The sequence below is a fragment of the Gekko japonicus genome, unplaced genomic scaffold, assembly GCF_001447785.1.
Source record: "Gekko japonicus isolate JY-2015 unplaced genomic scaffold, Gekko_japonicus_V1.1 scaffold139, whole genome shotgun sequence".
In the NCBI taxonomy this organism is placed as follows: domain Eukaryota; kingdom Metazoa; phylum Chordata; class Lepidosauria; order Squamata; family Gekkonidae; genus Gekko; species Gekko japonicus.
The window spans coordinates 1,637,250-1,659,557 of record NW_015164186.1 but is presented as its reverse complement, the minus strand read 5'-3'; the positions used below and the strand labels follow the sequence as shown (position 1 = coordinate 1,659,557).

Genomic DNA, 22,308 nt, shown 5'->3' with positions numbered 1-22,308 from the left:
CACCTCCCAGGGTTCTTTGCAAAGAACACTGAAGGCCAAGCTAATCATGGTGCAGGGGATTCACGATGAGGTCCTCCCCGATTGTGAATGTTGAATACTAGATAACAGCAGCTGCCAAGGAGGGGGAAGCTAGATCAGGACCACACTTTACTGTTTCCTCCAGTGCAACCTCCCCCTGCATGGCTGGCCACCGAGCTGATGTTTTCTCTACTAGGGAAAAAAAGTATCTACCCACCTGATGGTTGTGTCCTTCTCCCATTCCTCCATGGGCAAACAGAAATTCCCGTGGAAGGATTTGCACCGGCAGAGGGGAAAGGAGTCTAACAAGCACCCCCTTCTCTTGTAACTCTAGTCTGAATTTCCCTTATCTGTGGCTGCTATTAGCTTCTTTTTCGTTCTTAAACCTCTCCTGAGAGCTGGATCCCTTTGGGTCAGTGGCAGCAAGTCTGCTTTGCATGCAGAAGGCACCAGGCTCATAGCTCAGCTCCTCCAGTAAAAAAAAAAAGGATCAGGTAGTTGGAGGTATGAAACACCACTACTTGAGACCCTGCGTATGCCCATAGCCCATGGCCAGGGAGAATAATGTGGACGTGAACAAAACCAGAAAGATCCAGACTTTTCTGTATACGTGGTTGCCACCCAGGCTTTGCCGTGATCTTTCCCAAAACCCTGCAGCAAAGCAGATTTGGGAAAGATTACAGGAAAGACAGGGGGAAAGCCGGGAAGTGCATAAGAGTACGATGATGCTGTAGGGAAGTGGGGGGGAACTTGCTTCCCAATCGCATCCAAGCCTGGGCAAACAACATGCATGTAAGTGACCTCCTTTTTTTAAAAAAAGCTGGGAATTCAGAGGAACTAGTAGATTGCGTCAACAGATAGTTAAAATGGCATTGTGCTATAGTGCAACAATAGGTGTTTTTTAAAAAGTTCTCAATAAGCCCTCTGGTGGTACAGCTGGGGAAAAGGCAGCCTCAGGGAGCTGGTAGAAAGAACACGGTTTTGATATAAACCGGTGTAACAGGCCGGATTAACCCCCCGGCCAGAGTAACCCCGGGGTTATTTTGGCCTAGCCTAGAATAACCCCGGAGGGGTTATTGAGGGGTTATTCTGGCCTAGGCTAGAGTAACCCCGGGTTAATCTGGCCGGCTGTAACAGGCCAGATTCACCCCCCCGGCCAGAGTAACCCCGGGGTTATTTTGGCCTAGCCTAGAATAACCCCGGAGGGGTTATTGAGGGGTTATTCTGGCCTAGGCTAGAGTAACCCCGGGTTAATCTGGCCGGCTGTAACAGGCCAGATTCACCCCCCCGGCCAGAGTAACCCCGGGGTTACTCTGGCCGGGGGGTTAATCCGGCCTGTTACACCGGATTTCCAAATCTTACATGGCAAACTCATTGAGCTGCTGTGCCTCCTGTACTGATTCTACTATTCTACTTGAATCAACTCTAATCACAGGCATCTGTACACTCCCAACAGGGCTTTACCATGCTGATTTAGCAATATGTCAATTTCGTTTAAAAAGAAAGTTGAAACTCTAGTCTCTAGACGTTGCAGAGACATCCCACACACTTTCAAGCATATGTTCACACCCATAAAGGCTAGATACTTGCTTTTCTTTCTAAAATTAACAGAGGTTTCTCAGGAAGTTGAATTATATGCCCAGTCAACATTACCTCCTACACTTTTTCCTGCACATGTGCAGAATCTCAGCATAGACACTGGTCTGCGTATGCCCATAGCCCTGGACTCTTAATGATGCTTCTGCTGAACAACACAGCCCTGCTTTGTACCTGTGCTGCTGTGGGAGGAAACAGATGGTTGTGAAGCAGCTCTGCGCCCTCCTACCTGTGTTTGCCCAAAGAAGCTGCTGTCAGCTTCATCCAGCCACTTGGCTAGGCCCTGCCGTCTCCCAGGCTGGAGCCCCCAATCCCTGTGTGGTGGTGGGCTCTCCCTCTCCTCCGATGAGTCAATCCGCATGTGCTCCGGCCTCTCCCGCTCCCGCATTCTGTAGGGCACTGCTTGCCGCAGCAACGGTGGGCTTGACACTCCCTTGGGCAGATCCGACAGACTGGAGATGAAGGTGCTCTCCACGGTCCAGTCACCAAGCCTGTTTACCAAGGACGGAAAGAGAGGCTCACAATTCATGCCTTCTTCATGCAATGCAGCCATGCAAAGGAACACATTTTTTTAATGGGAAGCCCCATCAATTTCTGTCCCACAAGGGTAAAGATGGCAAAAACCATATGGCCAAAAGCAGCAACTTGCATCTAACGATGAGAGCCTCTCTGCCTTGCAAACTTATGTCAATTCTATAGCCTATCAGCTGCCAAAAGGCTGCCCTCAATGACTCCTGGGAATTGTAGCTTGGGTGTGATTGCTGTGAGAGGGCTCAGGACAGAACCCCACAACAAACTAAATTACCCAGAGTTCCCTGAGGTGAAGGAATGACTGCACTGACTGCACTATCTAGTGCTGCAGTTGTCCTCACTCTGTGGCTGGTTGCCATCAACTGCAAAAGCCAGTTACTTCCATCCCTGCTGTGAGGCCTGTCTCTCCAGGAGGCTCACAGCCCCCCCCCCATTCCTCCAGTGGCAGCTATTTCTAGGTGAGAACCACTTGCCAACTGCAAACCCCACCAGGCAAGGCCCTTGCTCACTTTCCTGAAATATGGGGCAGGTGCCATGTCGTGGGAACAGTGCTCAGAAGAGCCACAAGTGGCATGTCAAAGAGCCGTATGTGACTCCCAAGCCACTGAGTAGCACTGATCTACTGTAATGGTCCAACTACTCCTCAGCAATAGGTTTAGCTGAGCAAGAATGACTGGCCATAGGTCACCCACTGAGCTTCATGCTTATTTGAAACTGGGTCTCTATAGTCACAGTCCAGCCCCTCTAATCACTATGCCACACTGGCTCTGTTAAAGCTATACTACTTTTATACTCTTTTATAATTTTACCAATGTCTTAAAAAGAGGCTTTAAAACCTGCCTTGGCCCTGTTCTGATTCTGATCTGGGGCACAGACCAAGATTGTGTGCTCAAAGGTGGTTTTACCCCTCCACCCATGTCCCCCATTCCTCTTTCTGCTAGTCTGAGCCACCACCCCCTCCCCCTGTGGGTAGAGTGATTCATTACCTGTCTTTGCCCTTGTCTATGACACGACTGACTGTGGGTGAATCCGTGATGCGGGCCTGCACCCTCTGCTGGCCTGAAATGAGAGAGACTTCACCGTGGGAACCTGGCCCCCCCAGCGGCCCCGCCTGGTGCTCACCATCTGGCCTCCTCCCCTCTGACCTCTGACCTTCCTCCTGCTCTAGTGTGTCCATCAGGCCATTCATGGCGTCTGAATCCACTGTGTCGTCCTCAACCAGGTCCATGGAGCCCAGCGGGTCGGGGCCATGCGCATCCTCCAGGAGCTGCCCCGGAAACCGGCCTTCGCTCGTGGCATCCGAGTCCTCGGCCTTGCTGCACTCCAGGGAGGAGTCTTCGGCAGTCACCAGCGAGGGCGTGAGACCCGAGGACCACACCTGCATGTCGGACATCTCCATGAGGGCGTCCTGCTCGGTGGCGGCCATGGGGATGGCATCCATGATGGCCACCTCACTCCAGTACTGGTCGGCACGCAGCGGGGAGGGCAGTGCGTAATGCAGGGAGGCGGGGGAGAGCAACTCGTCCTGCAGCGAAGCGTAACCTGCATGGGCAGACAGAGGGCAACAGACTGACACGCTGGACTGAGGGCAGCACGCGCAGACCCGGCCCTCGGGTGGGGTGGGGGCTGGGAGTGTCCCACACATTTGTGAACCAAGAGGTCCCAGTTCCAGGTTCCAAATGAATAAAGCCATGGTGGGGGGAACCAAAGCTAGGCAAACAGAGTTTGCCCCAAGGAAACATCAGGGTACAAAGAGGCACCCTCTCTACACTGCGTCATGATCCTGCCCTGCTAACACTTCAATGGCTGCTTTCAAATGGGAAACCAGAAGTGAGGTTTCTAGTTTTATATTGTTCCTAGCTTTATGTTGTAAACTTCCTTCCAAAATCATTCTACTAACATGGCCTTTGCAGGGCAAGGAACAAACTTCGACTCGGAAGGGCAGGGGGCAAAAGAAAAATGACGGGAGGGGAGGGAAAATAAAAAGAAAGCCTAACAATGAAACAAACACCACATCGTCTAGTGTTTTCATACGGAAGGTTCAAATCACCTCTGTGCCTCTCTCCCCCTTGCATGTATCACTCCTGTGAATGCCTGCTTATCACTAGCATGGAACAAGAAGCGGAGGAGAGGCGTTAGTAACACAAATGAGAATTCTGGCCAAGGTATGTTTTATATTTGCATTACAGACTGGCTCTTTGCAAAAATAAATAGACCCCAAAAGCTTTAAGCCTTGCATATGAAAACTCCCTTCAAGTCTTTGAGATCAATTACCAAAAAAAAAAATCTTGCATGTAGCACGCCCTGATATTTTTCTAAATTATTATTTGTGAAATATATTTATTCTCTTTCCAACCAAAATACTCAAGGTCAACATTTTGATGATGATGATGATTATAGAAAGAAATGTTCTATAGATTATTTGAATTCTCTAACAAGCTCCAAAGAATGACTTTTGGAGCCTGAGACGTAGTGGACTGCTACACGTTTGACTTTTTTTTTTAATTTTAAAGACGTTGAGATTATCCAGAATATTTGTTTCACTGGAAGCTTTCTTTCATTCTCCCCTTTTTAAATTTCTCTCCTGCAGAATGGTCCAGACAAGGGCTCTGCGGCTCTCACCTTTGTCCTGAATCCACCACAGCTGCTTTTAAATACAAATCAAAACATCTGGAGGTCCAGTCATAGATCTTCCACGTGGCATCATTTTTGGCCCTTGCAGGGGTGCTTATTCATTTTATTAACCATCTGTCTAACCCCAAACATTCGTAGGGTTGCCAACTCCAGAGTGGGAAATCCCTGGAGATTTGGGGGTAAAGCCTGTCACGCAGGGCAGGGTTTCTGGGAGGAAGAGGCCTCAGAAGGGTATACTGTCACGCAGTCCACCTTCCAGAGCAGCCATTTTCTCCAGGGGAACTGATCTCTGTCATCTGGAGAGAAGGAGAAATTCTTGGAGACCTCCAGGCTCTACCTGGAGACTGGCAACCCTGTCAAGAGGCCTGGAGAAAAACATATTGTCCCTTTAATAGAGGCTCAATGTGTGAAAATGGTCAGATGGAAACTTTTCATGGCATGGAGGTAAACATCATTGCCTGGTAAATAACATCCCAGTATGCTTCTATTAAAGGACAGGACATTTTTTTCTTCCAAGAGAGTTGGCAACCCTAGGGATCAGTAGCTTCAGCTCTCATACCTCCTTTATCAGAAATTAGCCACCGGGTGTGAATGTCCAAGCGTCTTGCTCCCCTGCTTGGCTGGGCCCCCCCATCCCTCCCCCATCCATTCCTTTGCTAAGCTGGGGCTGAGCCCGTTTGTGCATGACAGGAACTCTTTGATGCATTCTGCCTTTCCAAAGCATATTGGGAGGTGCCAGCCCACCTCTTCACTGCACTTGAACCTAAGAAAAAAAAGCCGCTCCTGGCTGGTCACTCTGGCAGTGACTTTGGCCCTGGGATTTTCCACATAGATTGCCCAAGAAGCCTGCAATCGATCACCACTCCCCAAAGGCGGTCTTGACCTTGGCAGCAAATGCAACAGAAAGGGTTCTCTGGCTCTTCCTGGGACCAAAAACATCCACTGTTGCACCAAAAAGTGTTCCCACTGGCAACCCCTTGCTTTTTGGGAAAGATGAACAGGGCACACTATAGCTGCCAGGGGCACTTGGGTCACAGCTGGCAGAAAGCCTGGATCTGTAGGACACCTGTACGGAGCGCAGTCCCTAGTTGCCCTCCTGTGAAAAGGGCTGAGCTCTGGGGAGGAGGGGAAGGAGAGACCAGGATAGCAAAGGAGGGATGTGAGTAAATGCACTTACACTCCCCCCCCCCACAATCCCGGGCTCGGTTACAGCTGGGGATAGGGACTGCAAAGCTCAAAGGCTCCCTGGAAAAGAGCTTTCTTCTCCCCTCTCCATCTGCGCTGTTTCCAAGCTGGTGTCATTGCTGCCTTTACTCAAATCCATCCCGTTATGCTGGTCTGAAGTCTCTCCTCTCCCTTCGTTGTCCTCCCTCTCTCAAGATTGGGACTGCAAGCTCCTTGGGGCAGAGACTTGTCATGTTTTGCTTATGAAACTCTGTAATACATTTCTGAGTACACGGATGACACTAAATAAACAAAACAGCCAAAGGGCCAGAGGGCAAAGGAAATAAGTTCCCACCCCCCACCCCACCCTGTACGGATGCAGTGAGAGTTAGGGCCACCTCTGCTCCATGCAGACTTTAGCAGAATTTGCTCAGTGCCTGCTGGACTTTGCCTACTCAGCAGTGCTGGGAAAGGGCATTGGGGGTGGTCCCTTCTGGGAGCCAATCAGTCCAGGTGGGATTGGGGATTGGCAGGCTTGGGGAGCAGGCCTTCTTGTTTCATCAGAGCAGCTGGGGGAGGGGAGGGAAAGAGAGCCAGGAAAGGGGTAGCAGCAAAGGACAGAGTAGAGACAGTCAGCTGTGGCTGCACGGAAAGGCATGCCAGGTCAGGTCGGGCGCATCATGCGTTCAACAGCAAGGCAAAAGCTCTCAGAGGGCTCAGCTCAGACAAGAGAAAGAGACACAGACAGTGGAGACAGGCAACGGAGGAAGAGGAGGAGTAGGCAGAGGAGGCGGGAGAGAGGTCAGGATGAGGCCAGAAGACCAAGGTGACAGGCACCTACTGGCCAGCCAACTCTGGAGGAGCTTGCAAGCCCCCTGTGGCTAGACAGCACGTGGGAGGGCGCAGACCATACTGGGAGGGGGAAGGGAAGAAGAGAAAGAGCCAGTGTGCATTTGGGACACCCACCGTGTACACCACTCCAGACCATCGCATTGCCCACCTGCACCTGCACCAGCGCCCACTACCCCACACCAAAATCTCTAATTCTGCATGGATCTCTTTCTGAATCTACAACTGGCGCACAGGATCTTGGTCACAAGGCCACCTTCTGCCTCAGTGCCCCGTGCCTGTCCCCATCTCGACTCAAGATCTGCACCCATCGAGCCCTATCAATGTCCAGCATCCATACAGGAGGCCCCTCTCAACACTCAAACTCGCATTCCTGTGCTGGAGAGTTTCCAGCACAACTCCTAACAATTCAAGGGCCAAGCTGAAACTCAAGAGGGATGCATTGCTTAGTTAACCACAGGGGGGAAAACACTTTTGCTACAACTTGGCATATTTCTTGTAATCCACTCTATGCCCACCTCCATTTTCTTCACTGTATCCCACTTCATGCACTTGCTCTCTCGCCTCCCTCAGTCCATGGATGGACACATCCCTACCTCTTGTCAGCTCCTTTTCTGTCCCCACATGCTAATCTCTTTGCACCTTGATTTCTCAGCTACCGCCTCTTTTCTCTCCTCCCCCAACTCACTGTTCTTTCTGCCCCCACCAAGTACCCCCCCCTTCTTCTCTACATGCTACGGCACTCTTTCTCTTCCCTCTGTACCACCACAGGCCTTTCGGCAACTTCCAGCTCAGCTTTCCCCAGTTGTTTCTCTGCACTCTCCTCTCTTCATTCTCTGCTTTTTCTTTCTTTAGCCTCTTGATTTTGCCCTGCCCTTTTCTCTGCTCTTCTTCACTGAGTTCAGTGGCAACAGCACACAAGGCTCTCGCTCTCCCATCAATTCGTGTCACAAGAAACACTCAGACAGCTGTACGGCTGATCGAAACAGGCTTAAAAGACGGCACCAACTCCCTCAAGCGCTTCTGAAACGAAGGAAAGGAGGAACAGTGCGGCCACAGGGACCCAGGCACTCTCCCGCTTCCAGTCTTGGGCAGGCCTTTGTTCCCTTCTTGCACTGCGCTGGTGGAGTGGGAGCCACTGCACCACCCCTCCTTCCCCCTTCAGTGCTGGGACTAACCTGTGCACCATTAGCTATTCCTAACGCCAACTTCATTTGCACTTCCAGCCACCCCCTTGCTTTGCTTCCCTGCAAGATACCAAGCCACACTGCAGTACCTGATCAGACCGTGGCATCCCACAACCTTGTGCATTTCATCCATTCGATGTCCAAGCTGGACCGTTCTAGCTGAGACTAGCAGAAGAAGGGGCTGCCAGCAGGGAAAGTTAGCAGGCAGTAGCTGGTGGCTGAACGGATCTCAGGAACCACAGAACAGGCCGGAGAGGCAGCAGAGGTCCAGAAGGAAGGGCAGCCACACTTATAAAGCCTGCTCAGGCCTAGCCTGCCCACGCAACTTCAGGACCAGTGGATTAGCAAGGATCCGGTGCTACCGAAATAGCTCAGCAGGTCTGGGCAGGCACTCACCATTCATCTGGGAAGGTGACAGGGAGTAGTCCCTATGCGGGTAGCGTTTGTCACCCTTCAGACTGCGGCTCTGCCGTACAGAGCCTTCCAGCATGTTGATGATCTCGCTGCGATCAATGTTACGCAGGGCTGTGTATAAGTTCTCCACTGCAAAAATAGAAAGGGGGGAACACATTATCCAAGAGAAGCAGAGCCCCAGACTAAAAGCAGAAAGCCTGATCAGTAAGAAGGAGGAGCACAATGAAAACACAGCAAGAACCAGAACTGTGCATAGTTATATAAGAACAACCTCTAGGATTGACTACCAGAATGTGCTATCTGTGGGCTACCCCTGAAAACAGTTTAGAAGCATCCGATGACGCACAATGCTGCTGCTTGCTTTCTGGAGGGTGCAGGGAGTTGGGGACATATTTAAAGATACTGGAGCAACCAGCAGTTACTAACTTCCAGGCCACTTCATGGTGCCAGGATTGGCCTCTGTCTCTGGTCAGCTTCTACTCGTCTTTCTTTCTTTAAAGGAGGCATATTTTGAATTAAGCAAGGGCAGAAAAGCATCCTCTGTGCTTGCATACAAAAGCCTTGGGAAAGTCCCTGGGAGGGGATCAGAGCACGGTCGAGACCGACAAAGGGGTAAGGTTAGCTACACATGCAGATGGTGCCTCTATTCAGCAGCCTGCCATTCCATACAGAGGCAGCTAAAGGGTAGTAACTTTAACTAACGTTATTGTCTTTATCTGAAAGTTGCTTTGTGAGTGTTTCTTTAGTTGGGAACCCCCACAAAAAAAGACAGGAAAAAATAAAGAACCTCAATTTAACATGGCACATGTGAGAGGGATGCAAAGTGAGGGAGTGTCCAGTTAAAAGGGAAGTTGGCTGGCACCCAAGCAAGGCCTTGGGTCAAATGTGGACATTTGGGGCAAGGAGAAGTCTCTGTGGATTTAAGGACTAAGGTCCTGTGGCATCTGCCTGGCCAAAGAGTTCAAGCCCATGTGCCCCCGATGCCATTCTCAACACTCACTGTTGGCACTCTGCCCACCACCACTGGTCCAGGGTCATGCTATGCTCAAGCAGGGCGTTGGGGTTCTCTACGCGGATCCTATTGATGTCATCCACCCCAAACTGCAGTTCCCGGGCCAGTTCTGGAGAGAGTTGGGGAGGAGGCAGAGGAACACACAACAGAGAATTAGTTGCACACATCCCTTCCTGTGCACACTGCACTCGGTTCTATTTCTCCAGAACACAGATCCCTCCTCTGAGAAACCTCGGGACCTTTTTTTTTCTTTTTGCCAGGCATGTGAAAGATGAAACAGACTGGGGAGCACATGTCATGACTACTGCCGAGGATGAGCACCCCGGCCACAGCAGAACTTCTGAGTGCTGCTGAGCATGAGCTCCCAATTCCGGCAGAATCTACACCTGGCCCCAATGAAGCCGCAGAGGGTGACAGCCCGTGACAGCCAACATGTATTTTCTTGAATGTATTTATTCTTTAATGTATTTATAGCTTGCTTAACAAACTGGTGCCTTGAACCAGTTTTGCAAATATAACATGAAACTGCACACAAGCTAAAAGCAAACTCATAGAAGATGAGACAAATCAAAACCAAACCAAAGAGTGAGGGCTCAAACGGGAGCATAACATGCAGCAGGCCAAAAAGACTGTTCTGTTGGACAAGCAAAGACAGCCAAGCAGGCTCCATCTATTTATGCTAGGCCTGACCAATCCAGAAGCTTCTTACTGCCTGCCAATCACAGAGGCTGAGTTGCAAGTTGCCTACTCCCTTGTTGTGCTTGAAGCCTCTTTTCAGGTCTGGGCATACACAGTCCTTGGGTATTTTACTAGGCAAAGCGCCAGCAAATTTCCCAGCCCAGACTTTGAAAAGCAGTCCCTACAGTCAAACCAGGGTAATCTTGTCCAAAAGGCTTGCCCTGTCATGTCCCAAAATGAGCCCAGTGAGGCCCAACCCCTTCCCCACCAGAGCGGCACTCACCTGCCCAACTAAGGCCCAGGTGTTCTGCAATGACAGCCATTTTCATGTCAGTCTTGTCTTTCTCCGTGCTGCTCAATGAGCCTAGGGAGGGTGCAAAAGACTCAGAATGACTCACAGGTGAAGACAAGGTGCAAAACTCTGGGTGTCTGGTCACAACTGGGGGTTTTCATGGCAGCATATTTAGGGTACTTTCAAGACCATTTCAAAAGATGCTGAAGGTTGCTGATTCCATCCAAGGCAAGAAGGAAGCTTTTCCTTCACAAAACACAACTCCATTCAATCACTCTCACTGCCCGGCTTCACTCTCAAGCAGAGCTTAATTTGAGGCTCAGAGCTGCAGCCTGTTTCAGCCAGACCTCAGTTATATGAAGGCATGAGAAGGAAAAATGCCTCTCATGATCACCAAGAAAGACCTAGTTTTAGGGTTGCCATCTCTGGCTTGGGCAATTCTTGGAGATTTGAGAGCAGTGCCTGGGGAGGGTGGAGTCTGAGTAGGGGAAGGAGCTCAGCAGGGGTGAAGTTGCCATTTCCTCCAGGAGAACTGATCTCTGTAGTGTGGAGATCAGGAGAACCCCTCACCTGGAGATTGGCAAGCCTCCTGATTTACACATGCAGGAGAGCGTGGTGAGAAGAATGGACTGCAACAGAAGGACTGATGCTTCGGAAGGCTCCCCTACATGAGAAATTCTTTGCAAATGGAAAACCAGCAGAGCAAACAAAGGGGGGTGGGATAGAACCTTTATCCCTGCTGTACTCGTTTTGTATTAGCGTGGACTTCTTGTTTTTAATGCAAAGCCACATTCAACCTGGAATCCATCACCTGCAGCCCAAAGTGGTGGCCCATTCTGCCATCTTCTTCTCTGGCAATGTAAAAACCAGGTCTAAGCTATTCAAGTAAATTTAGCCGGCTCACTCCAAGACCTTTTTAAAAAGGACTGGGGGGGGGGGGGTTTATAAAAAGGTGTGGGGGGGGGGGGAATCTAATCAATGGACTTCATCATTTCAGATGCCAGTGGGTTTCAGTGTTTCACTGATTCCCCACATTAAAATGTCAACACAAACACCTCTCCAAATCTATATTTACACCTATACTTAGGAAACTGGCATGTCAGGGAAAAGGCAGCCTTAGCACCCTACCCCCCACCAACATGCCAGCATTCCACATGCAGAAAAAGCTAGCATGTCGGCAAGATGGTGTAAACCTGGTCTTAAAAAAAAAAAAATAGTCAGGTGCCTCTGCAGAAATACTCTTGTCCACCTGCAGAGATTCAGTGTCAGGACTTATTTATTCAATTATCTTCCTTTAAAGAGTTAAGGGTAGCTCTCCCTTCCTCCAGACAGACAGACAGACAGACAGACAGTCCCAAGATCACCCAGTGAGCCGCTGAGTGGAGATTTGAACCCTAGTGCTGATCCAATGATGTTGTGTCCGCTGACCGCTACCAGGGGCCAGCGAATACACCAGAGCTTGACTCTGGAAGAACAATGGGGACAAGGCTCCTGGTCTCTCCATGGAGGGACCAATGGGATGTTGGCAGGAGATTCAAACCCACCAACAGGACCTAGGGGGTGTCCCCTAATGTGTATATAGTTGGCCCACCGGCTGTTCCCCTTTGTCTTTTGTTGTGTGCCAGTGAATCGTGCAGGATGCTATGCGTGCCGCAGCGGCCTCGCCATGCGGTCAACCCACTACACAATAAACATGAAACCACCTTGGCTAGAAAACTGTTGTGTCACATAGCATTTTGGAACTAGCAAATTTGCTTGTCAGCATTCCAGAGCTCTCCTTTGCTCCAAGCTGGTTTCTAGAAAATCTGGCTGGCTCCTTTACATTTTCCAAAGTTTTCTGAACACTAAAGTAAAGGTTATCTTGCAGCAGATTACATCATCTCCTCCTTCCTCAGTATCCCGCCCCCCCTCCAAGGTTTGTTTTCCTCCTTTTTACAATTAATGCCATGACTGGCATGCTGCCACTAGGTGGGCCTGCGTTCACCGAGGGAGGAGGAAGCCACTCAGAGAATCAGGGGCATGTTTGAGACAAAGGTCCTTCTATTTAAATAAACAAACCTACTACTCTCCACTTCCCTTCTCATGAGGGCCAGTTCACGCATGTCATCTATATGTTCAGATTCCCAATAGCTGAGCTGCAAAGAACAGTGAGTGTAGGAAACGGATCAGGGATGCAGTGCCAGGGGTGGGGTGGGGTTAACTGCCCTTGATCTTTCACCAACCAGAAATGAACCTTCCTCCAAGACTGCTTAAAACCCCCAAATAGGGAAATGGAACAGACACCTTGGGGGGGGGGGGTTGCATCCTACGCAAATTTCTTCTTTCGATGGCTGCTTCCCACCCCCCACCCCCACTGACTCCAGCAGCAGGGCAGCTCCAGCCCCTGCCAGCTCTCCCGGTGATGCTACTGGGCAATGGTTGTGAAGACTGCGAGCGCTTGGGCAGGCTGGGAGAAAGGGAAGGAAGGATGGCAGGCAGGTTACAACTTCCCTTCGGCCTCCAGAAGAAAGGCACATGGAAAACAGGAGGCACCTCTTGCCTTTTTGGAGCCTCTCAAAATCTGGTGCCCTAGACGACTGTCTAGGTCTGCCTAGCCAGTTTGGGGCAATGCTCCCTCTAAGCCAGTGGTGGCGAACCTATGGCACGGGTGCCAGAGGTGGCCCTCAGAGCCCTCCCTGTGGGCTCGCGTGCCATCGCCCCAGCCAGGCCCAGACCATCATTAAAGTGTCGAATTCTCTGCCAAATAATTTTAAGTAAATGAAAGCATTTGGGATTGCTTTCCTTACTTTGTTTGGATCATCTTAAGTTAATGTATGAGTGGTTTTTTCTCAAGTAAAACCTCAGTATTCAGGTTAAATTGCCGTGTCGGCACTTTGTGATAAATAAGTGGGTTTTGGATCACAGTTTGGGCACTCGGTCTCTTAAAGGTTCGCCATCACTGCTCTAAGCTGTGGAGTCTTGTGAGCAAAAAGTCTACTCTGTGAGCTACTGACATTAATGGTGTGAGCAAACGATTTGGCTGCTGCATAAATCAGTTCGCTCTGGAGCCACCCTTCCTGAGCTAAGACAAAAAGGTGTGAGCCGGAGGCTAAAAAACTGTGAGTCAGCTCACACTAACTCACCTTAGAGGGAACATTGGTTTGGGGTAGTGGTTAAGTGTGCGGATTCTAATCTGGGAGAACCAGGTTTGATTCCCCACTCCTCTACTTGCAGCTGTTGGATGACCTTGGGCAAGCCATAGTTCTGTCAGAGGTGTTCTCTCAAGGACAGTTCTGGAAAGAGCTCTCTCAGCCCCACCTACCTCACAGGGTGTCTGTTGTGGGGAGGGGAAGGGAAAGGAGTATGTAAGCCACTCTGAGACTCCGAGTGAAGGGCTTACAAAAAGAGTGAAATCTAATCTCCTCCTCTCCTCCTCCTCCTAGTGGTGAAGCAAGCCCTACCTACAGATACCTGTTTTATTCCCTCTGTCCTGAGCTTAAATCAGCCAAGGAGGGGGCTTCCGACTGGAGAAACCATGGTGTGTCAGGGGTGGGGTGGGGGTCAAACCTTCTCTTCCCCAACTCAGTGAACCAAAATCCTCCCCCCCCTTCTCCAAAGCTGAACTTTGACATTCAGTTACATGTCTGAGGATATGAACATGGGTCTCCAGCATGTGGTTTTTGCTCCAAGAACATGCTTCATGTGGTCCCTAACAAGTGAGAGGGGGCAACACAATGCAAGACCCTGCTTGCTGGCCCATAAGCCTCTTACCCAGAGTGCTATCGCTGAGCAGGCTATATCTCTCACGCAGGGCTAATGGTGTCAGCGTTCTCCTTCGCTCCTCACTGGCGGAACTCTGAGGACAAAAAGGAAAGGCAATGGTGAGTCTCTAATCTCCCAGGGGCAGGAAGACAGCCTGAGCCAGACATTCAGTCTGCCAACCATCCGACAAAACCAACAGAAAAAAAACCCCCATCTATGTCTCCAGTACAAGAACATTCTAGGGAAGGTTGCCTAACTCAAAGCATTTTGGAGGTGGGGGCTTTGGTTCACTGTGTTCTGCTTTCTTCCATAACATGCAGCTGGACTCACTTGCTTGAGTCATTCTCTGTGGGAATTTTGTTCCAATGCTCTGGAGTGCTTGTGGCCCATTCTATTCGGCATAAACTGGATTAACTCAGGAATGCGTAAATTTTACTCTGTGCTAAGAAGACTGATCAAATTAACTAACAAGTGAAGATTAATGCAGTTCCGCAAGGCCTATAAAATAGAGCTGTTCCACCAGGCCTATGGTTGAGGCGGTGGGAAATTCTATTGATATCAGCCTTCCCCTTCTCTGTGCTTATGTTCACCAGCAATATTATCATTCCAACATCCATGAGCACACATGATCCATAGTCTCCACCAAGATGTATTGCTGCCATCTGACTGTTCAGTTTTTATTGTGTTATTACTTGGGGTTTTATTGTTTAATAATTAATTTATATGTATTGTTTTAATGTTGTTCCACTACGGATGTTACCCACCCTGAACCCGGCTATGCAGAGAAGGGTGAGCTGAATATCATAAATAAATAAACTGAATATAATAAACTGAATATAATAAATAAATACATTTTAATGGTAGAATCACCAGTAGCAGTCCTGAATGATAGGTTTACAGAACTATTCTGGTATGACTGGATTTAAGATGCTAACGTGCTTATTACAGTGTTTGTTTTTGTACAAACTACTGTGGTGACTTGGAAGACATTTATACTTCAGGTTTTTTTCATTTAGAAAAAATATTCTGGTCCCTCTGAAGAACACAGCTTTAAAGAGCATGTAACTTTAGCAGCTCGGATGGAGGACCTAAAGTTAGGGGAGGAGCAGTCCAGCGTTTCCATAAGTACCAAACGTAAAATGAATTATGAAGAATAAGCACATTTAGTCAAGTGGGTCTCATGCAAGTCACTGTATTCAGCTTTTCTTGACATATAATGGGAGTTGCCTTGGCCCAGAACTTTCCGCAGCATTCCATATTCATACACAGTATCCCTGCTTCAGTTGGAATATTGAGAGTTTTCTATTAGTGCTATTTCTGTCCTAAAAAAGGGCAAAAGTATTCAAGACAAATTCCAAACCATCAATTATTTTTTAAAAAAGCAAAAAAAAAAAGCTGAGAACCATTGTGGTCTAGCGGTTAGAGTATCAGTCTAGGATCTGGAGAATAAGGTTCGAATCCTCACTCTGCCATGGAAGCTCGCTTGGATGACCTTGGGCAAGTCACAGCCACTCAGCCTAACCTACCTCACAGGGTTGCTGTGAGAATAAAACGAAGGAGAGGAGAACAATGTACGTTGCTTTGGGTCCTCTTTGGGGGAAAAGGGGAGGTATAAATAAAGTAAATAAATACAAAATTAATAAATCAAATATGGAATTCTATGCTTAATAATAATAAGTTTCTGAATATGGACAGCTCAGATACAAGTGGACGTGTATGTGTTGATGGGTGGATGGCTAATGAAGGACTGTGTTATGCAACTGTGGGGAAGAAGAGTAGAATTTGGGTCCAGCAGGTCACTCCTCTCCATGTGTTGCCAAGCATCAAGGGAAGCCAGCAAAGTGCTCATGAGCCATGGAATGAGGAGGAGGGAGAAGGAATGGCCCAAGGTGCCACTCACCTTGGAGCAGGGTGGCATTGTAATGTTCAAATGGCAGAGGACGTGCTGCAGCTCTTCGTACTTCATGGCCTTGCGTAGGAAAGACAACGAGCCACTCGCTTCCCGGCTGCTGTCCCGCACCTGCAGCCCCAGAACACAGAGGAAATAAGCATCCTGCTGGACCAGTGGATCACAACCAGCCTGTAGTCCCACTCCAGAACCTCACCTTGACTGGGATGATGAGACGGTTCTCTCGGAATGATTGGAACAGGAAGCTGCGCTGTTGGGTTGCCTTCTTGATGGGCACCAGGTTCCCTGAGAGCTCCGTGTGAAGCGGCATCCCCTCCACTACCTGGGGAAGTAGCCACAAGCTTAGTACACTGAGCAGTTCCTATTAATTGTTGTTATAGTTGTTACTATACTGTGTTTGTTACATAATGCTAAGCTTTACTTTGTTGCTCCTCCAAAACAATTCTACTAAAAATGTAGTAAGTGCAGCATCATAAAAGTAGAAAATTTAGAATCTAACAAGGGTTGTACTCCCAATTCCCATCCCTATTCAGGTACCCAGCATGTATAGATTCAGGTTTTTTGAAGAAAGCATCAGTGCTGCTGGACGCAATTTCAGAGGCCAGAGAAGCACTGTAATCTTGGAGAAAAAAAATCTATATGGGACAAATTACATGTCCTGAACCCCTTAAGGAGTTTCAGTGCAACTGGCAATTATATATCAGTTTGTGTAAAGATTCTACTACTTTAAAATGTTCTTTCATTTTGTGTATCTTTCTTGGCAAATACCCATTCTTCTCTACCCCTTCATTCCTGCCCCCCCCCCCATTATGAGAGAGATGTCATTGCCATGGTGTGTATATTCATTCCACTTTCACATCTGCTAAACATGGTTTATAGGTTTTTGAAACACTCTGAAATCCCACAAAACCCATTTGACCAGAGTCTAGAGTCATGTGCGCTAACTGGGGCTGCTCTTAACAAGTCTTTAGAAGCTCCAATTGGTACAGAATACCAGGATGTTATCTGGACCAGGTCATAGGGACCATATCACTCCAATCTCGGCTCATCTTTACTGGTTCTCAATTTGTTTCAAGGTTCTGGTATTGACCTTTAAAGCCCTATAAAGCTTGGGGCCAGCGTACCCTAAGGACACCTTAAGGTGTAGAGGCTGTTACAATACTTGGAAACAGAGATCACAATGCTAATAGGTTCAGCATTCAGGTCAATGGAGAGTTACCCCCGAAGTCCGAAACTGTAACATTTTATTTCAAATTGGGAACCTTACAAAAATGAGGGGAATAGTAAAAAGGAAGCTGAAGGGGAAATACAAGAGAGTCACATCCCTAGAGGATGCTTGGAATCTATTTAAAACCACACGAAGCCCAAATAGAATGCATTCCCCAGGTTAGGAAAGGCACTGCCAAGTCTAATAGGAGGCCTGCATGGCTAAGAACGCAAGTCAAGGAAGCTATAAAAAGTAAAGAGGCTTCTTTTAAAAAGTGGAAGGCCTGCCCCAATAAACAGAACAGGAGGGACCACAGGCTCTAGCAAAAGAAATGTAGGTCTATAATTCGGCATGCAAAATGAGATTCTGAGGAGTGGGTTGCTAAAAGCATCGCAACAAACAATAATTTTTTTTAAAAAATATATCCAGAGAAGGAAACCAGCCAAAGAAGCAGTGGGGCCTTTGGATGGCAAAGAAATAAAGCTTTTGCCAAACAAGATGGGAAGATGGCAGAGAAGCTCAATGACTTTTTTGCTTCTCTGTACACTGTACACTGTGGAATGTGTGGGGCATGTACCCATGCCACAGCCCCTATTTTCAGGAAGGGAGTCTGAAGAACTGAGCCAAATTGAGATGGCCAGATATGAAGTTCTACACCTACTGAGGAAATTATAAATCTCCAAGTCCTGATGGCATATACCCAAGAGTTCTTAAGGATCTCAGATGTGAGACGGTTGATCTACTAACCAGTATATGTAATCTATCACTAAATTCAGCTGCTGTATCAGAAGACTGAAGAGTAGCAAATGTTACACCAATTTCTAAAAGGGGATCCAAAGGGGAATCAGGAAATTACAGGCCAGTCAGCCTAACGTCTTCCCCATACAAATTAGTAGAAACTGTGATCAAAGACAGAATTGTTAGGCACAAAGAGGGACAAAGCCTGCTGAGGGAAAATCAGCATGGCTTCTGCAAAGGAAAGTCCTGCCATCAACCTTTTGGAATTCTCTGAGAAAGTGAACAAGCATGTATGCAATGGTGACTTGGTAGACATTATATACCTGGACTTTCAAAAGGCTTTTGATAAGGTACCTCACCAAAGACTCCTGAGTAAACTTCACAGTTGTGAGATAAGAGGATTAAAAACTGGTTAAATGACAGGAAGCAAGGAGTGGGAATCAGTGGATAGTTCTCACAACGGAGGGAATTAAGCAGTGGGTTCCTACAAGGATTGGTATTGGGGCCAGTACTATTTAATTTATTCATAAAGGATCTGAAACTAGGGGTGAACAGTACAGTGGCCAAGGATGGTTAAAACCAAGGCTGACTGTGAAGAGCTCCAAGAGGACCTCCATAAACTGGGTGAGAGGGTGACAGTGTGGCAAATGAAGTTCATTGTTGGTGAGTGTAAGGTGATGCACATTGGGACAAAAAATCCCAACTTCAAGTATACTCTAATGGGGTCTGAACTTGCTGAGGTTGAGAGGGGAAAAGATCTTGGAATCATAGTGGAAAGCTCAATGAAAGTGTCAACCCAGTGTGCTGCAGTAGTGAAAAAAGGTAAACTTTATGTTAGGGATTATTAGGCAAGGACTGAGAATAAATTGTAATGACCCTGTATAGATCTATTGTGTGGCCTCATTTCGAATATTGTGAACAGTTCTGGTCACCATATCTCAAAAAGGGCATTGCAGAGCTGGAAACAGTACGGAAGAGGGCAACCAAGATGATGAGGGGGTTGGAGCACCTTCCATATGAGGAAAGACTGAAAAGTATGGGACTTTTCAGTTTATAAAAAAGACAGCTGGGGGGGATATGATAGAGGTTTATACAATTATGCATGGGGTGGAGAGAGTTGACAAAGAGAACTTTTTCTCCCTCTCCCAAAGTACTAGAACTTGAGGGCATTCAATGAAACTGATGGGCAGTAGGTTCAGGATGGACAAAAGGAAATATTACTTTGCACAGAGAGTGATTAAAATGTGAAATTTGCTGCCAGGGTATATAGCGGTGGCCCCAGGAATAGACAGCTTTAAAGGGGAATTAGACAGATTCATGGAGGATAAGTCTATCAAGGGCTACTAGCCATGGTGACTGAAGGGAACCTCCAAAGTAAGAGGAACTAAGCCTCTGAATCCCAGAGCCAGTAGACAACAACAGTGGAAGGCCTTGGCCTCTATGCCCTGTTGCTGGCCATCCAAAGGAACTGGCTGGCCACTGTGTGAGACAGGATGCTGGACAAGATGGACTATTGGTCTGATCCATCAGGGCTCTTCTTATGTTCTTATGAATGCCTATTCTGGTTTATTGTGCCCACAGCATTTGAGGTTAGGTGGGTGGCAACCTGAAAGTGGGCCTTTTCGGTTGTGGTGCCAAGATTGTGGAATTCCCTCCCTAGGTCTGGGCTCTTCTATCACAGTCTTCCACCAGCAGGCAAAGACTTTTTTGTTTTGTATGGCATTCCTTCAATAACCCTTCTTTCCTGTTCTATGCCTTTAACTGATGTCTTTTTGAGTTGCTCTTTGCTTTTATATGTATGTAATTATTTATGGTTTCTAAGTCATTTTATAATGCGTTCTTATACTGCTCTGTTTTTACTTGCGAGCTGCCTTGGTGACCCTTATTGGGTTGAGAGGTTATAATAAACATAAATTTTCTAAATAATAATAAGTAATAAGAGCAGGACAAAGAAGATGTGTATACACACCAAAGACAATGATGCTGCTACATAAACAAATTCAAACTTCCTTAAAAACTGGAGTTGCCCAAGTGGACGCGTGGGAAACTGAGCAAAAGAGGGCAGCTAAACAGAAAGTTGCTGGTCCCAGAAAATATAGCTACCTCAATGTCTCGGCTGCGTGCCACTTCTGTGAAGTTTTCATGCTGCTCCAGGGTCTTGTCCACCTTGTCATCAGTCATGCAGTAGCAGCGCAGGCGACCCTCCCGCGCATCATTCATTTTGGCAAACACCACAAACTTGGCCATGTAAGGCACAGCGGCCAGCTCTTTGTACAACAGGGTAGCAAAGTGGACGGCTTCAGCTGTGCGCGGACAATCCGCCAGCCAGAACCTGTGGTGGCAAGATAGAGCATTACCAGATGGGGCTGAAGACAGGGAGACATCCAGGCCATACATAGAACTGCAGTGGCCTGGACAGAATAACTGGGGTTATCCCATTTTTTTAAAACCTCACAACAACTGCTGTGAGGAAAGCTGGTCTGGGGGATAAGTAACTTGCCCATGAGCACCTTGTGAAGTTTACAGCTGAGTGCTGATTTGAACTCAGGTCTCCCCAGTTCACTCCTGTCACTTCTACATTATGTTGGCTTCTGCTATTAACTATGGCGATCACTGGAAGGAAACCTTGACCCCGCTTGCCACAGCACTTCCTACTGCTGGTATTGCTGCAGGTCATAGTGTCATGTTGGCCTCTACGCAAGAGTATGGCCTAGTCACCGATGGGAACAATGGGCAGCACCTAACCTGTCAGGCATCCCAGAGGAGCCTTAGCTCACCTGGCAGACACGTTGGTGGTGAAATTCGCACACTCATTGGCATAGACCAATTTTGTGGTCCCAGTGATGTCCTCCCATTGTGCTGGAGCTGTTCCTCCTGAGACAGAGAATGAAGACAGGCCCAACACAGTTAGACAAGTGAAGCACTTTCACTCTAAACATTAAAAATTCCTCTCCAAGTTTGAGATCTGGAAAAAAAAAACTGGTTGAACAAGTATGAAGGAGAAGCTGGTTATAGGAGGTGATGACTCCCTATGATATCCACCAAGAACACCCCCCCCCAAACTATTGGTTTTATTTAGAAAATGTTTGTGCCACCTCTCCAGAGAACCTGCCTGAGGCAGCTTACAAAACAAGGAGAAAACAGAATGGCAGGATCAATCACAGAGACAAAAAATAGTCAAAGAACCAGTGGTGCAAATGAAGTCTATTTTATCATTCGGGGGGGAAAAATCCCTAAGCGTTTCACAATAAAGCTTCTTCAGGGGGATCCGCTGGTCCTTCAACATTTTTACAGCAAAAATACATATATTCTTCTCCATTCACACCAATGGTTTTTTGGCTAACAAAATACAACACAATAATAATAATAAAAAACATTAATACCCAGTGATAAAGATCCAGCCAGAGCATAATAATCATAAATCAGTGAGCAGCAGTTTTCAGTACTCTATCCCTGTTGTACTCCGAAAGTACTCTGTCTCTGTTGTAACTTTATATTCTTAAAGTTCACAATACAAGAACTCGTGGGCACTCAATGAAATTGCTGGGCAGTAGGGGTTAGAACAGATAAAAGGAAGTACTTCTTCGCCCAAAGAGTGATTAACACATGGAATTCACTGCCACAGGAGGTGGTGGCGGCTACAAACATAGATGGCTTCAAGAGGGAATTGGATAAACATATGGAGCAGAGGTCCATCGGTGGCTATTAACCACAAGGTATAGATAGGGACTCTCAGTCTGGGGCAAGTGATGCACTGTTGGGGGGGGGCAGGCACAGTGGAAGGGCTTCTAGTGCCCTGGCCCCACTGGTGGACTTTCTGATGGTACCTGGTATTTTTCGCCACTGAGTGACAGAGAGTTGGACTGGATGGGCCATTGGCCTGATCCAAAATTGGCTTCTCTCTTATGTTCTTAAGTTCTTTCTTTTAAAAATATGTAAGGCAACAAGTGAACAGATAAATGTGTGGAAGTTTGTGCGGCGCTTTAAAAAAGACATTTGGAAGAGGCAGAGAGCTCGCTTGAAGCATAGAGGCAGGGGAGAAAGGGCAAATCTGACAGCGGAGCCAGCATTCTAATCACTGGTATGTTTCCCTGCCACTTCAGCTGGGATGCTGGGAAGAAATCAGGCTTATGCAGCAGCTGGGGAAAAAATTGAGTGCTCCATTTTTACACTGCCATCTGCCTTCATCCAGAGACACAAAATGTCACCTTGGTTCTCTCAGGTTCTCTGAGGCAGGGCCCAAACATTTTTTTTGGGGGGGGAGACACAGGAACTCTTTCCTGAGGCCTGGTTTACAAATCCATAGGTGCAAAAATAGGAACTCTTTCCTAGGGGCTG

The 22,308-nt window shown here is 47.8% G+C and overlaps 1 protein-coding gene across 1 annotated transcript in view; it reads right to left on the bottom strand.

Moving 5' to 3' along the window:
• ANK1 (ankyrin 1) overlaps nt 1–22,308 on the bottom strand; it is a 115,083-nt gene that overhangs the window by 12,001 nt on the left and 80,774 nt on the right. The window contains 13 exon segments of the mRNA XM_015408152.1: nt 617–669; nt 1,844–2,105; nt 3,132–3,204; nt 3,298–3,687; nt 8,376–8,522; nt 9,394–9,410; nt 9,412–9,514; nt 10,367–10,447; nt 14,126–14,210; nt 16,017–16,136; nt 16,222–16,347; nt 20,074–20,302; nt 20,748–20,844. Coding sequence (XP_015263638.1) covers nt 617–669; nt 1,844–2,105; nt 3,132–3,204; nt 3,298–3,687; nt 8,376–8,522; nt 9,394–9,410; nt 9,412–9,514; nt 10,367–10,447; nt 14,126–14,210; nt 16,017–16,136; nt 16,222–16,347; nt 20,074–20,302; nt 20,748–20,844 — 1,783 coding nt within the window.